Source organism: Sapajus apella, unplaced genomic scaffold (genome assembly GCF_009761245.1).
Source record: "Sapajus apella isolate SASKATOON/1434 unplaced genomic scaffold, GSC_monkey_1.0 scaffold105, whole genome shotgun sequence".
Taxonomy (NCBI): domain Eukaryota; kingdom Metazoa; phylum Chordata; class Mammalia; order Primates; family Cebidae; genus Sapajus; species Sapajus apella.
This window is the reverse complement of record NW_022437045.1, coordinates 4,706,363-4,723,323: the sequence shown is the minus strand read 5'-3', so window position 1 is coordinate 4,723,323 and position 16,961 is coordinate 4,706,363. Positions and strand designations below refer to the sequence as shown.

The following is a 16,961-nucleotide window of genomic DNA, read 5'->3' as shown; positions in this document are numbered from 1 at the left end:
AGTGAGCTGTGATTGTGCCGCTGTACTTTAGCCTGGGTGACAGAGCAAGACACTATCTCAAAAGCAAAATAAAATAAAAATCAAAGACATATGGTAAGTTCAAGACAAATATTCTTATTAGTAATAGAAGTTCCAGGTGTTTGAAATCTTGATCTTTAGGCATGAAGAATATGAATATGAAAGATACTAAGCAGTTTTTCTTCAGATTCATGAACAATCAGATAAAAAGAGATGCTTGAATTAAAGAATATAAAACTGCATGTCAATAAAGGAAGATCATTAAATGTTGATGAAACACGGTTTGGGAATACAAGAAGTTGTTGTGGCTCCATTCTGGAGAATTGGCTACAAGACAAGAGTCACCTCTTCTAAACAATCCAGAAGAAAGTTGTACGAAGTGTGAAGTGATCCAGATGGTCTCAAGATTTTAATCTATCATCTAGTCAATGGCTGATATCACTAACAGGGGAGGCAAGGCAAGAAAATAGCTGTTAAACCAAACACTTCCACTAACTTACAGGAAAACTAGACAAGGAGGCAAAGATTCTCTCACAGTTAAGTCTTTCTAACCTAAGACAGAGGCAGTAGAACCAGCTGTCATATCACTGTGTAGAAATAGATGATGAAAAATATTCTTTACTAAATTTATTAAGCCCTAATACAATTAATTGTGGGAACTTACCCTGGAGGACACTCTATCCCAAGATTGTTTTACCAATGCTTGGTCAAGTGACAATTTTCCGTCTCTATGTAATGGCTGTATTAAATGTTCAATCTGTTTCCTTTTCATTTCATATTGAACTCTGAAGTGCTTAAATGACTAAAAGAGGAAAAACAGTAATAGTATGGCAACTAGTCAAAAAAAGCAAAAGCAAAAGAAAGCACATTTCCTAAATAACAATCTTTTCTATTTGGATAACACTCAATATATGTTGTTGATAATAATAATGGTAGTCATTATACTAACAGCGGCTGTCATTCATCATCCGTGACATAGTTAGAGACCCTGTGCTAAGTGCTTTCTGCCATTATCCTCTTTGGTTCTCTCCACCACCCTACAACATAGACATGCATTATTATTCTGAACCCCAGAAATGACTTATCAAGGACAAGTAGTAGAGGTAGGACTAAAGCTAGGATTTCTCATTTCTAGTAAAGTAATTTTTATACCAGTATATGTTTTTCAGAAAATCATAGTAAATAGGAGTATAAATCTTCGCTAATGATCAAGATAATTGCTTTTTTTTCAAGTACCAAACAATTTACAAATAGAAATTGCATATATTGAAATAATGCAGAATTAAAGCTATCTAGATTTGTGTTTAAGTAAGCCTGCATAAAGAGGTTTACTTTAAAGGACCATGCTTACATGATAATCCTTTGCTTTAATTTCATGGTATTAAAATATTAAGTATGTCACAGTACAGTTGACATCAATTTATCCTGTGTAGATTTAACTATAAGCCTAATGCTGACATTAAAATAGTTTTAAAGTTTTATATTTTATATGAATTAAATTAACTCATCCTAAAAAGTGACTCCAAATCTCAACATGAAATGAAAATATCATTAAAATGTGCAATTATGTTACAGAACAGGAGAAGGGCCCTTACAAAAGCTAGCAGATAACACATCTAAAAGAATTTCAAAATTATAAACAAACATGTAAATTCACATGAAGAACACTGGGGGGAGACAGTGAATTAGAATTTTATCTACAAGTTTATCTTCCATTTTCTCTAACTGAATGGAATTTTTAAAATACCAAAACATAGGCTGGGGCCAGTGGCTCACACCTGTAATCCCAGCACTTTCGGTGACCAAGGCAGGCAAATCACGAGGTCAAGAGATGGAGACCCCCCTGGCCAACATGGGGAAACCCCATCTCTACTAAAAATACAAAAATTACTACTAATATCTCCAATTAATACACTAAATTTTGGCATGAGATAAAAATATTGATTTTAATGTATTATTCTGGTGGTCTAATGTGTCTTACTTTTTCAATAAGTGACATATCATTAAGTACTGTATTTATTCTGCCTAAGGCATGAATCTCCTTTCACCTAACTCTTTCCTTGCTTCTCTGTGAGAAACTGGTGAGGGAGTGTAAAATACATGTACATCTTTTTAGAAATTAGTTTGTGAATGATGAAAAACACAGCAAACAGATCAAGGAAGACTCAAATTAACCTAAAAAAAAGAATCAAACCTGCGAACTTCTATACAGTATAGAATGAATAGTTATTAACATCACATTTAATCTTCCCACTGTGTTACCTATGGGGCATTGTCTGCACTTGTTTGAAATTTTCTAACCGAAAGGATATTTCCTGAAAAGAGTGTTTATATTTTATGCTTTTCTAAGCCTTTATTTCCCTCATGAAATAGCATCTGTATAACAGGTAGCTTTATAACTTGGAATTTATTTTTTGATAATTGTTGCCAAACCTAAACCTCATCAGTGGACTAAATAAGTATATTCACTCTGTTCTTGTAATTCTTTTCTCCATTTACTGACTTAATCATTTTTAACGGATCTCAGCCCAGAAAATTTTATTTTGGGGAAAAAAGCTCACACTGAATTTCAATGTAAAAAAGTACATGCATATTAACCACATATTTATTGCTTTGCTAAGTTCAACAAATAGAATACTGATGGTATCATCCATTTAAATTAGGGCATATTTTATAGATATGATTGCATAAAATCACTAGTGCTATGGATAAATCTTTTGGCTACCATGTTGAAGCTCTCACATCATTTTATCTTTTTCTGTAGCAGAAATGACTGAAATATTATGTAGTGCAGAATATATTATATAATGTAATTCATGATATGCTATATTTAATTTTGCCACTATAATGGAGTGATGTTTTACATAGGGAAAAATGATGATGTTGAATCAAATAAATCAGTTTGTATTAATTTTTATTTTTTTCTTCAACTTTTATTTTAAGTTCTACGGTACATGTAGAGGATGTACGAGTTTGTTCATAGGTAATTGTGTGCCATGATGGCTTGCTGCACAGACCAACCCATCACCTAGGTATCAAGCCCAGCATCCATTAGCTATTCTTCCTGATGCTATCCTTCCCCTACTCCCCTAAAGACCCCAGTGTGCGTTATTCTCCCTTATGTGTCCATGTGTTCTCATAATTCAGCTCCCACTTATGTTTGGTTCTCTGTTCCTGTGTTAGTTTGCTGAGGATAAGGGCTTCCAGTTCCATCTATGTCCCTGCAGAGGGCATGATCTTATTCCTTTTTATGGCTGCATAGTATTCCATGGTGTATATGTACCACTTTTTTTTTCTCCAGTCTACAGTGATGGGCATTTGGGTCCATTCTGTGTCTTTGCTATTGAGATCACACTTTTTAAATGGGAATAACCTTTGTTTTGTGTCTTGGAAGTGAAAATCAGAAGCAGAGGTCCAATTAATGACATTGTAGTGAGACTGGGGAAAAACATTAGCTCTGAGCTCAACTTGAATGCAGTGGTTTTAGACTAGGCAGGTCGCAGTAGAAACTGATCCCTTTAGAGACCCATTCCAATACTCATGTTGCAATCCTTTATTAAATTCAGTCTATTTTATACTAAGTTTCAAATTTGACTCAAGTCTTAGTTCTTGGTAGATTTTTGTGTTAGGTGACATCTATAAGATCATGAGTTCTATAAAAACAATGACTCCGCATTTGTTTTCTGAGTCATCGGTAAGACCGAGTTATGGAAAACTGATGAAACCTCAGTGTTCCATATATAGTGTGGATACAATGCAATTTAAGACTATCTATGTAAGATAGAAATACAATTATTACATTATTTGAAAACTTAAGGTAATGAATTTTATATCTTTAAAGACTTTTCTCATGAATGTAATTTGAAGCATTAAGCAGAGATCAAATGACACATATGAAACTTGGTCAAAAATAGCTTTTCAAAAATTCAAAAAGCTTTTTCATACATTACCTGATATTTATCCTGTAAATTTGACTCCACCATCTGTGCTCTTGTCAAATCTCTCTCAAATTGTTCTATCCAAACCTTCATTTCCTTCAAGATTAGCCTGTCTTCTCTCTGGAAACGAGGAGACATTACAATTTTATTAGTATCTGTGCATTTATTTAATTGTCAATTGATACTTGACTGATCCTAGAAGAAACTGCAAGTCCCAACTGCCTCTGAAAATTCTTTTTCTCCTCACCCCCACCCCTTTAGGACAGTAAGAAGCAAAAGTTAACTCTAGAAAAATATCTTAGTTATATTATTGAATAATGAAATTAACCACCTCCATTTTTTTTTTTTTTTGCTAAGTAATGTTAATTCAACAAAGAAAATGTGCCCAGGAGGGAATTACACAAATGATAAGAGTAATAACTGGAGTAGAAACACAGTCCTGTAGGTTGCTTCCTAACCCAAGGCCATTGGTAAGCCAGAGGACAGTTCTAGATGGGATTCATTTTGACAGAATTTGAAGAGTTACAGTCAAAATACCATTGGGTAACCTGTCTATATTACATTTAAACGGATATTAGATATTATAAACTCCAGGTAGACAGAAAACACATTTATCTTGTTCAGTACAGTATTCCTAGAGCCTGGGAGCATAATACCTATTAGAGATTTTCCAAGTACTTTGATGAATAAATGCATTCAGGTCACCAATTGGGGTTTTCATACTTATTTTCACAAATTGATAAGAAGGGCTATTCTATAATAGCATTGATTTAGTGAAAATATCCTAACTTTTCACCAAGATGTAGTGTCTTATAAGAATGTCAAGTATTCATAAACCTACTGAACATGATCTTTTCGACATTTACAAAACAGCTTTCAACTCCAGCATCTCACTTGCTGCTGAAAGTGCTGTGATACAGGTAAAATGACTGTCCCTCTTGGCAGGTGATGTTTCAGAGTGGAAAGAAAGCCATTTATGGAGGCAGGCCAAACTGGTTTCAAATTCTGGCTCTGCCATACATTAGCTCTGCGAACTTGGGGTGTGTGTGTGTGTGTGTGTGTGTGTGTCTTAATTTCTCTACTCTTGTACTAGAAGATGTACTAAAGGGTGTGTTGAATCATCACACACCCTTTCAATGGTTTTGGTGAAAATTGGAGGTAATCTATATAGCATGTCTAGTACAGAGGCTGACACATTCTCATGGTCCATGCCTTCTCCCACTTTCTTGTCTTGCAAAAGCAGTCATCTCCTGCCTAAACACTTGTCACTTTTTCCCCTGGGATAATGCCTTTTTCAGAACTCAGCTCAGGCATAATATTCTCTAGGAAGCTTTTTCTAATCCAGAAGTCTGAGTGAGGACACCTATCTCCTAACCCAGAGTTTCTGGTTGAATAGATGTGGAGTAGAGCCAAAAATCCATTTGTCTATATTCCCAGGTGTTCTGGTGCTGCTGGTTAAGGAACCATATATTGAGAACACTTCTTTATGATCCTGTGACAACCTGAGCTCTAATATTCACCCAAATGCATTATATTGTATTTGTCCCCCTTAACTGTCTCTCGTTTTCTCAATTTTAAAGTCAATCTCTGTGTCCTTGGATTCAATCAACAGCAGATTAAAAATATTTGGAAAATAAACAATAAAAGTAACAATACAGCAGTAAAGAGAAGACAAACAAAATATAATACAGTGTAACAACTATTTAAATTTACATTGTGTTAGGTATTATATGTAAGCTAGAGATTAAAGTATATGGGAGGAGATGCATAGGTCATAAGCAAATACTATGCTATTTTATATCAGGGACCTGAGCATCATGAAATTTTCTATCTTGGGGGGTCGTAGAAGCTATAACTTGTGAATATCTAGGGACAACTGTACAAACTCCTTATGTATCTTTTTAATCTCCATCATATAACACAGTGTCTGGCACTCAGAATCACTCAATATATAATTACAGAATAAGAGATAAATTAGAAACATAGTTAAAAGTAGAAAGAAATGGAACTGGAGCCCGAGACTGCAAAGCTTCAGTTCTCAGGATGCCTTTTCTGAATGAACAGGTGAATATAATTAAGGTACATGTTTTATTATTTGTTGATTTTCATGCCCAGCAAAGCACTGATAACACATTCTTATGAGCTCAGACGGAAAAATTGTTCTTGGTCTGTCTCCAAGAGACCAGACGTCAATGTGACTACCAGAAGGGACCCATCTAACAGTGAGCACAGGACTGCGTTGTGCTGAGGACAGGCTGCTCACGAACTTCTGCATTTAAAAAGCACGTGACTGCCCTGAAGAGGAGCTATTTGTTACCTAAAGTCATCTGAGAGAAAAGGGTTATGTTCTTAAAGTAACTTTATTAGAGTCTATTTAGTAAACAACTTTCTAATGGTTGGGAAGTGCCTAGCAGATTGCACTAAGGTGAGAAGGATGTAGCTATTTACATACTCAACACTCTCCTAAGAGAAAAATGACGTACAAAATTATTGCCCATTAGTCTAGGGCTTTTCTTCAACTGATAACTTTCACACATATTCAGAAAACATGAAAACCTGCTGCTTATAGAAAACTACCTAAATTCCAAGCAGCTAAACTGTCAGCATTCTCTCTACTTTCTTTTTTCACTTTATTTTTTTCTTTTTCTCTCATTCACTCATACACACACACACAGACACACACACACACAGACACACACAAGTCATGTTTATGTTTGTGTACCATGTTCACATATACATAAACTAATATTTTATGGGGCATGACATTTAAAAAAAATTAGTATTTGACATGAAATTAGTTACTTCTGATTTTTCTATTTCATTGTTATTATAAAGTCTATTGCATTGATAGATCCTTAACCCAAGGCCTAAATGGAACATAAAGAAAAATGGAAAAGCTGAAATATGGGACATGCATTAAATAACTTAGATATGGACAGGAATTCATAACTATTCTTTCTGCGAACATCTTTTGAGCACCTCCTAAATGTCATGAACTTTACTAAACCATGAGAACCAATACTGAGCAGAAGAAAGTGAGGAAACTCAGACCAACAAGCTAACCCAATACTTACCTTTTTCATTGATTCCCTGCTCACATTTTAAGATACAAAACTAAATCTTTATTTTGTTTTTATTTTCTGTGTCACATTTAAAGACAACAAATGTAGTTATCATATATCCTTCTTTATATTAGTGTTATGAAGCAGTATAAAAAAGAATTTAATTGAGAGATACCATTTTACAATTAAAGATTAATGGGCAAGTCCATGGGAGTGGCTTAGACTATCACTGACATTTGACAGCACATATGTATGTTATTGTTCTGTTAGAAAGGAAACGCAAATGCCGTGATTAAAGTATTAAAATAAATGTATACATAAAGACAAAAACATGCAACTGAATGACTAAAATGTTACAGAATGCAGGATATTTGAAAGACGTCATCAATGCAAGATTACTTAAATCTTACCTTAAAATTTTGTATAGAATTTGCAAAAGATGGGAAACCTGGAAGTATTTCCTAACAATATGAAAAGATAATATATAGAAACATAAAATAAATAGGGACAAAAATCATTCATGAAACAAGAAGAAAATCAATGGAGAGGCATCTGCCTTTAGAGAAATAGGCAATCATTTCGAGGGTATAATCACTTTAAGACATTTTAATAGCTTTTGAAAACAAAAATGTTCAACTACAGTAAGACAACACAGTTTTCTAGAAAATGACATTTTTATTTTAACTTGAAATAGTCATATGTAGCAATATATTTTGTAAACATGTCTCAAAATAGCATCAAATATTTTAGAAGGTGAACTATTTAAAGAAAAGGTATATGGACTCATATTATTTTCCCTATAAATATACACAGCACACATGTTTCTTTGTCCTCATAAGAATTAAGCCTGTGTTGTGTTTCACAGGGCAGTCAGGAATATTTGCTGCAATGGAAGAATGGATGGGTGAAAAAATAAAGGAAAGTATAGAAGGTGAATGAGATAAGCCAATAGATCTATTTTATTCATTTATGGCTGAGTGCTAATTATTCAAGAAATATCTGAAGTGGAAAAGTTTATCAGCTTTATTGGATGAAGCAAAAAAAAAATCCACGGTGATGTCGATTTTCAGTAAGAAAATCACATTTAAAATGGTATCCATAGAATATTTAATTAAAATAAAATCACAAAGCGGATTTATAAATCAAATACACACAAAAATGAAAGCCTGATAGATATGTTCATGCCAAGAATATTTTTAAAAAATGAATTAAGAGAGTAAGAGCTGAGTGACAGATACTGAGTACTTTGAGGTGATGGTTCAAAACTAATAAGAATAGTTTACAAAGTATTAAAGGTTCACTAGACAGAATTAGGTGACCATTAACTGTGTTAAACAAATAAAAGCCCTACATCATAAAAAATGAAAAATTAAATTATTCAAAATATTCAAAACAAGTCAGGTGCAGTGACTTACACCTGTAATCCCAACACTTTGGGAGGCCAAGTGGGTGGATCACGAGATCAGGAGATAGAGAACATTCTGGTCAACATGGTGAAAACCTGTCTCTATTAAAAATACAAAAATTAGCTGCACGTGGTGGCACGTTCCTGTAATCTCAGCTACTTGGGAGGCTGAAGCAGGAGAATTGCTTGAACCAGGAAGTCAGAGGTTGTAGTGAGCCAAGATTGCGCCACTGCACTCCAGCTAGTGACAGAGCAAGACTTCGTAAAAAAACAAAAAAACCCAAAATATTCAAAATAGCAGTTTTAGATGTTATGCACTATATGCACTACGTTACAAATGCCAGTAAAAAAAGGGCAAAGCTTCCAATACATTTTTATCAAAAATAAGTTTTGAGATAAGCCAGAAGAAACCATATGCATCCTCTTTTTAAGAAAGGGATAGAGGGAATTTTTTTAATGACCAGAATTTATTTTCTACATGATTAAAGTAACCTCTTAAAATAGGAAAGCCTTTTTAGTAAAGTATATTAAAAAGCTTATATCAATAGAGTGTGTGTTTAAAATCCCTAAGGATTTTCACATTAAACTCCTGCTCATGAGCATTAAGTAAAGCATCTCCTTTTGTTTTTTTAGATGCTTCCAGCCACAAAGTTTTACTAATCTGGAGAGATGAGTAATGTCAGAGACTTTACAACAGTAAAACCTCAAACACCGAATTAGATATAAATCCATCTGGGTAATATAAGGACTTCACATATAAAAACCAGATGGAAGTTTGGATGGATTTTCTTGGTGCTATATGAAGTAAGTCCAATGTGTTTTCTTATAGATTTTGTTATTCACACAGCAATATTGTCAAAATCCAGTAAGCTCCAGATAACTCCAAAATATTTGCATCAATGTATGCCAGCATTTGCACATGGAGTCTTTGCTTTAGCCATTTGTGGTGGTTTTTAGAAACAATTACTTTACTAGTAGTAACTATAGATAAGTCACTCTGGTGACCAATGTTTGTGCCCTAATCCTGGCAAAGAGCAAAAGAGGTTTACTGAACTTACTGTTTTTAAAAAGCTAACATACTTCTATCAAATGCCAGATTAATTTCATCTAAGAAACTTAGGAAACAGCAGTTGCCTCGTTTTGCTTATTCTTTTATGAAGTCACTGATTTCTAACTATTGGAGTGATGTCTACTTGTACGCTTTTGGTTATGCTCTTTGGCCTTTTTCTTCTTTAGATATGTTTCTAAGTCTATTTAGAAAGCATATTTTACAGTTTTTGGTTTTTCTTATTACTCTTCATTGTCATCTCAAACTGCTCTGAAAACTCCAGTTGAGACCCGAACAATGAAGACAGAAAGATAGTTTTTCACACACCTTGAAAATTCCATTTCTTAATTTTCTGGATGTCTTTTGCCTTAAAATAATTTTTTTTTTTCAGGAGCAAAGGAGAAAGGAAGAGGAGGAGCACCTTCTAGTTAATTTAAAATTCAGCAGTGAGTCTACTTCTCTATGTAATTAAAAATAGAATATAATACTACTTCAAAAATATTAGAAGAATGGTCATATCTATTGTTAAAAAACGGGAAAACAGGCAGTCTGGTATCTTAGCTGGAGTGTGAAATGAGAAGAACTTTCTACAAGGCAATCTGAAAAACATTTTTAAAAGCATTAAAATTTTGTATGCCCTTTAGCCTAGGCATTTCACTCCTAAAGAAGAATCTTAGACATGTGTGATGGCTGATACCTATGATCCCAGCACTCTGGAAGACAGAGGCGGGCAGATCACTTGAAGTCAGGAGTTTGAGACCAACCTGGTCAACATGTGAAACCCAGTCTCTGCTAGAAATAGAAGTTAGCTGGGCATGGTGGTGTGCACCTGAAATCCCAGCTACTCGACAGGCTAAGGCAGAAGAGGTATTTGAACCTGGGAGGCAGAGGTTGCAGTGAGCCAAGATTGTGCTACTGCACTCCAGCCTGGGCAAAAGAGCAAAGTTCTATCTCAATAAAAGAGAATCTTAGAACAATGTTTTACTACAAGATTGTTCATAAAAGCATTGCTTATAACAACACAAATTGTAAATTAAAACAGTCAAGATTGGGTAATAAATTGATGTACATATATATGATGACCTGCAGAATTCTTTATAATGTTCCTGGAAGAAGAAAATAATATAATAAAATAGTATGGATACTATGATTCTGTTTTCGTTAAAATATTATATGTATCTGCTATATACATATGCAAATGTTGGGAATCAACACAAACATATTAATTTATTTTCTAAAATAGGTTCACTCTAGAAGGTGAAATATAGAAAATTTTTCCTTTTTCTTTTTTTCCTGATTTCAAAAATTTATTATAATTAACATATGTAATTTGAGCAGCATGAAAAATGTTAATGTTATTTAAATTATTTAAAGGCTGGAAAAATCTAACCACAGTGAATAATTAGAACTTTTGCAAATTGTGCCTTACTTCCATATGTTTGCTGTCAACAGATATCATAAAATTCAAGTCAAAATTAGATCTTATCAGATCAACCAGAGCAAGGGGATTCAAAATCTAGATATGCAAATGCTATGATGGAAATACAATTACTTCAATTCTCAGATCACTAAGATAGAGTTCCTAACACTGCTATCTTTCCTCAATTTTAGTTTATCAGTATCACATATCTAACATTTATTATTAGCAATGCTTTCTCTAACATATCCAACATACAAGCCAGAAAAAAACCTTTTCCTCTAATCATTGCCCCATTTGGTGATACTGTTTTTAAATCAGTTGCTCTCATATTAAAATGCATTCAAATTCAGTTTTTTGAGAACAGTATACTCAAAAAGCTGAGTCACTGTCACTGTGTATACTAGCAATACTTGAAAAAGCAAATACGTACATCATCCTCTTGCCCATCAGTGCCTGCATTGTGGATGTCGGGATAATGTTTCAGAAACTGGGCGACATAGGTCATAATAGACTTTTCATCTGGTTTATCCACATCAACATCTGAAAAAACAAAAAAGAAATGTGAATAAATTAATTAGCATTCATTGGATTTTAATAACACAAGCTTTGGTATCTAGCTATCATACCAAAAACACTAAATGGAGAGAGAAAACAGAAGTACTATTCAGAATTTTGGAGGGGTAGGAGGGAAACCAAATTTAGTCGGGATATTACATGATGGAAATTATATTACTCAGAAAGATGACACATTTTAACAAACAGCATTTTAAAAATAGCATATATGTTATTTAAATAATCTCAACATTCATTCCTCAAAAATTTGAGACACTGCATGGTTACTCAAACATTCTGTCTAGTTAATAGAACACAAATAAAATCTAAGTTTTAGAACTGGCATAAATGGGTAGTACAGAAATGCTTACAAGTATGACAGTGAATGATAGCTCATATACTATATATGGCCAAATAGAAACAAGCCACCTCTCTGCCCCCAAAAATTTCACTTTAGAAGAACATGAGATGCCTTATATTCAATTTCCCAGGCAGCTTCATCTTTGTGGAGCATTCTTTCCAAATTACAGTGCTTTGAGCAATCAAGCGCTCTTTGAGGGAAACTGTCTGAGAAGATCTCAATCACTGTAATTTTGAAGCTTATAGATATTTATCTGATACAAATGGCGAAAGTCAGGCAAATAAATTTATACAGATTTAGTAATTATATATGGAGGTAAGAATGCATAAGTAAAAAATATAATGTAAACAAATCCTTTAAATATCAATTTTAAAGGCAATAAAAATTATATTTGGCAGAGCAATTTATAGAGCAAAAAGCAAATCAAGTTGTTATAATAAAGTATAAAACTAATCTTATCTTTTGTAAATGTTCTTTTTAATTAGAGGTATAATTTCTAGAAACTTGCAATGTAGGGTTTAACAGTGCTGCAACTCACACCATTTAAAAGGAAGCAAAGATAATGTATTCCAAAATTTGTTAAATGACTCAAAGGTGATGAGTCAAACCATTGTGCAAAACTTTTTTTCAGGAAATATGAAAGTGGAAAGGAAAGCAACATTTAACACATAATTTAACATAGTATATCCTGTTAACTATATATGTAAAACACAAAATAATTATTATAATAGCTATTGGTCTATTTAATCTGTATCCCTAAAAGCTTATACATCCAACTTGGCTAAATAACTTTCTGAAGGGGAAGTTCTTATTAAGAAATTAGAGGACTGTCTTATGTCTAGGATAGCCTTGTATTTAGGCAACGTCAGTTTCTGATCATCAAAGAAAATATTGAGATCTTGGGATCTAATGGATATGAAAGAATCATTTATATTGTCCTTTCATTCCACTCTAGGAATAATATCAGCTCTGTTACATCCCCTGTGTTTTTCCCTTGATTTATTTTTGTGCAGAAAGGAGGCAGAAAGCCCTTTGATATCCTAGTGAAAACGGGGGGTGGGGACAGGGTGGGACTAAAAACAGAATCCTAAAATGGCAAGGAATCTCCATGGGGCCCTTCATCTCAGAGGAAACCTAACTGGGTCTCTATAACTTACTCCTGGAAACACAAGTCTATCCTCTTTGTTTCAGAGCTAGGAAAGTTCAGTCTGAAATTCCACTGTTAAAAATAATTTTCTGTGGATCTCATGAAGATAGAGAGTAGATTGGTGGTTGCTAGAGGCCAGGAAGGGTAGGGAAGAGATGGGAAAAATAATTTGCTTTTGCTGTGTATTTAAATTTTTGCATTGATTAATAGAAATGTCCATAATTGCCAAACCAAATAAGAAATTGTCCATGACATTTGGAAACTTCACCTTGGTACTTTTGTTTCAACATAGCTAACAATTTACTGTTTATAAAAGTTTATCAAAGGTATCTAAATTGTCTTTTGAAGGCTTGAAAGAGTTAACTCCATTTCCAAAATGTCTTAGCATTCACAGCCTTACCAAAAAATGTGCCAAATGATTGAAATGACAAATATTAGTTAAACATTTGTGCAATTTGCTGATTGACACCAAATCACTGCATGGTTAACAACATTTGTAAGTATGAATAATCTGTGTCTTCCAGACCTCTGAGATTGTATAGAGTAATTGTATTATCCTGTCACCTACCTCCATACCCACACTTCTAAAACTTTCACTCCACCCTTAAGTATATTAAGTCCAGTTCGTCTGACCGATACACCAATGCCAAAGTGCTGTTTGGAGCAATGGAATCATGTTTTACCCCAAACATGGTGGCAGATATTTATCCAGAAGAAAACTGATGCAGGAAAATACCATTTCTTCCCACTTTTCTCCAGCTTTCTGGCCTCCAATAGAATCTTGGAAGTCATGTGTATTTCTGGGTTTGCGACGTACAAACCCTCTGTGTTTATGTATACAACAGTCAATAAATATTCCGCCTACCTTCAGGATCTAGCAGTCTTGGGATCCCCAGCTCTGTTTCCGCAATAGTGAAAGCATCCTCCAGATTTTCTCGGTTGGATCTTCCTTTCACTTTCTCCAAGTCCACCAGTTCAGGTCGAATGGCATGAATAACTGAATGAAAGGCAACCCCACTTCTCCAACTCTTCCCAAAATCCTTTACTTCTATTCCAGTCTGCCTTTGTGTTACAAAAAATAAAAAATATGATGTCACATTCTGAATAGATAAAAGCACCTTCTTCAAGGTCTCATGCAAAATTCAATGCTTTTCACCAACAATTTACAGAGAGCTGTATCAGTTGATTGTGTTTGAGACAAATTAAGGAAAACAAACTTTTTCAATGAATTGTACAACAAGATAAAATGTAGAAATTCCCTTTCTATGTTTAGAGATTTCTATGTTGGATTTTTCAATAATTAAGACATTTAATTTAAAGCAGTTTTTAACATTTATTTTATAAAGAAAAATTAATTTAGAGGAAAATGTCTGAAAAAATTTTTGAGAAAACAAATTATAAAGATGCCAAAAGTAACAGTAATTAACCACTGTATATTTTCTGAAGAAAGATCTAACACGTATCTAATGGGAAGTAGCACTGTGTGGTACACAGGTTATAAGAGACTAAGATAATGTGGCTGAATACTTTCAAATGTAATATAATAGACAAAGGCAAATATTGCAATTATATCTCTTAAAGTGTTCACAAGGGACCCTGTATTCCACCTAAATGCAAACAATAATTCCAATTACTCCATCAATAAAATTGTTTTTAAACTCCTTTTTTGTAATTGCCTTGAGGGCAATTCCCTGGTGGTAAATCTTTTTTCTTTGGTGGTGGATTTGATTAACTCAAAGCCAGTTATTAAAAACTGATTCAAGTTGGCAGTCATATTTTGCCGTTGCAAAGCAGAAGTGAGGCAAGCTCACAATGAATGTTTTCTTTTCTACATGTAACTTATCAATTATTAAGGCAGTTCCAGAAACAGTCGTAAAGATCATTTTGAGAATCAGCTGCCCGCCTTGATTAAGTGGAGGGCCTGCAAATATGATCACTGAATTGGGGAACATTCAAGGGATAAAGCCATCTTGCAGTGTCTTTTTAAAAAGTTAAATAGAATCTCAAATTTTTCATGAAAAAAATACAACCTGACTGGTATGCTGATTAATACAAATAATTTGTAAGTGTCTATTGTCATTATTACCATTGAGACAGAGTCTCGCTCTCTCTGTTGCCTAGGCTTGAATGCAGTGGCACAATCTCAGCTCACTGCAACCTCCACCTCCCAGGCTCAAGAAATTCTTGTGCCTCAGCCTCCCCAGTAGCTGGGATTTTAGGTTGTGCCACCACACATGGCTAATTTTGTATTTTTAGTAGAGATGGGTTTCACTAAGTTGGCCAGGCTGGTTTCAAATTCCTGGCCTCAAGTGATCCACTGGACTCAGCCTTCCAAAGTTCTGGGATTATAGGGGTGAGCCACAATGTCTGGTCTATCCTTAAATTTTACCACAGAGAACTTATCATTCACTTTAAAACATGTTTTACTAATGTATACTTTTTGCATAAGACGTATTATGCATCATTGAAGCTGATCATTGGTTTCATCAGTAAATATCCTAAAAACAATTTTATGAGACTCTAGTAATTATAAAGTAATCTTGAGTCTTCTCTTAGTTATTTTCAAGCTTATGTCTCTGGCAGTACGGATATAACTGTTTTCAGCAGACAGCTGACATCCATGCAGGTTGAACAGTATGTCCTTTTCATCTATTCATTTGTAATCTATCTCTGGCTTCATTTTATTTTTCTTTGCCCACATTTCCTCATTTAAAAATGTTTTTTTATCTTATTAAGCCACCTCAAATTAGTTAACAAAATTAAGTGGAGTGTAAATAATTAGCTAATATTCACCATGTAATTAGCTATTTTCTAATTTTCTTGAACTTGTTTATTGTTTTAGACATTTTCAAAGAGAAATATACACTATGTTTTTCTAAATATATTTACAAATAATTAAATACGTACTGTACTGAAATTAAAAATGTTTCAGTATGTTTTCTTTCTTCTATATTTACTGAAAAAATTTATGTTGATATGCACATATACACACACACACAGTTTCCTACTATAACAGTTAAAGTAGTAGGTAACATTCCTTTAAAGTTTTAGTTTTAGTTCAAGCCTCTTATTTGAGAATTTTAGATAAAAACCCAAAGAAAACTTAGACACACCATTTAAAGAAGTGATGAAGGATGCCCATTGTATAAGCATGTCTGACCTCTTATATGTACTTACTTCAAGTTACTCTAAATAACTATGGATACACATACATTCATTTATTTTGTTACCTTACTAATTTTTGTCCAATAACATAATTGTTTTTCTTATACATGTGGCAATAGGTATGCAAATGTAAGATATGGTATAACTTAATGCCTTTATTTCTGAGAATATGTATTGATAGTGAATGAAATTCATTTTAAAAATTAGAGGGCTTAACTATCTTATGTTACTGAAACCATTTTTAAATTTATTTCTCAAATATTTTTAAACTTTGTATGAAAACAGTGGATATATCCTGATAACTAGTCTAGTGTTCACTGGATATTTTATCATTTCCCACCATCTTCAATCTTACGAGTGCGATGAACTTCCAGACTAGAGTCCCACAGATAATAGATAATAGATAATGGCTTTAGGAATAACATCACTCCTATCTGGAAATTGATATATATTCTAAAGTCTTTTACACATGTTTCATCATAAGTTGCTTGAAAAGTACATACAGGGATAGTATAAAAAAAGTTTTAGAAAAAACTGTCAACAGTCTTGTAGCATAATGGAAATATATGTTCGTTACAGCATTTTTATGGCAAAGAAAAGTCATCTCCCCAAACCTCTACAATTTACGCAGCTATAAAAGAAAAGGATCTTATTGATTGTTAATGGGTGGGGAACCCTCAGGTTCAGGACTCTGGACATTTGCCCAGATAAGAAAAGTAACACTTCCACTGATGTTACCAATATACAAGCTGTAGCAATGACTTGGAGATGTCACCAGACTCTTGCACATCTTTGAAACCCAACATAGCATGCATGAAACTAAATTAAACGCTGGATAACTCCAA

At 33.7% G+C, this 16,961-nt stretch overlaps 1 protein-coding gene across 17 annotated transcripts in view; it reads right to left on the bottom strand.

Moving 5' to 3' along the window:
- SYNE1 (spectrin repeat containing nuclear envelope protein 1) overlaps positions 1-16,961 on the bottom strand; it is a 411,505-nt gene that overhangs the window by 371,607 nt on the left and 22,937 nt on the right. For 16 of the 17 annotated variants that reach the window (XM_032258772.1, XM_032258777.1, XM_032258767.1 and 13 more), the window contains 5 exons: positions 13,817-14,013; positions 11,322-11,431; positions 7,429-7,479; positions 3,969-4,076; positions 683-820 (listed from right to left, as the gene is read on the bottom strand). In XM_032258772.1, coding sequence (XP_032114663.1) covers positions 683-820; positions 3,969-4,076; positions 7,429-7,479; positions 11,322-11,431; positions 13,817-14,013 — 604 coding nt within the window. The remainder of the gene's footprint in view (positions 1-682; positions 821-3,968; positions 4,077-7,428; positions 7,480-11,321; positions 11,432-13,816; positions 14,014-16,961) is intronic. The other variant, XM_032258775.1, reaches the window with a different exon arrangement.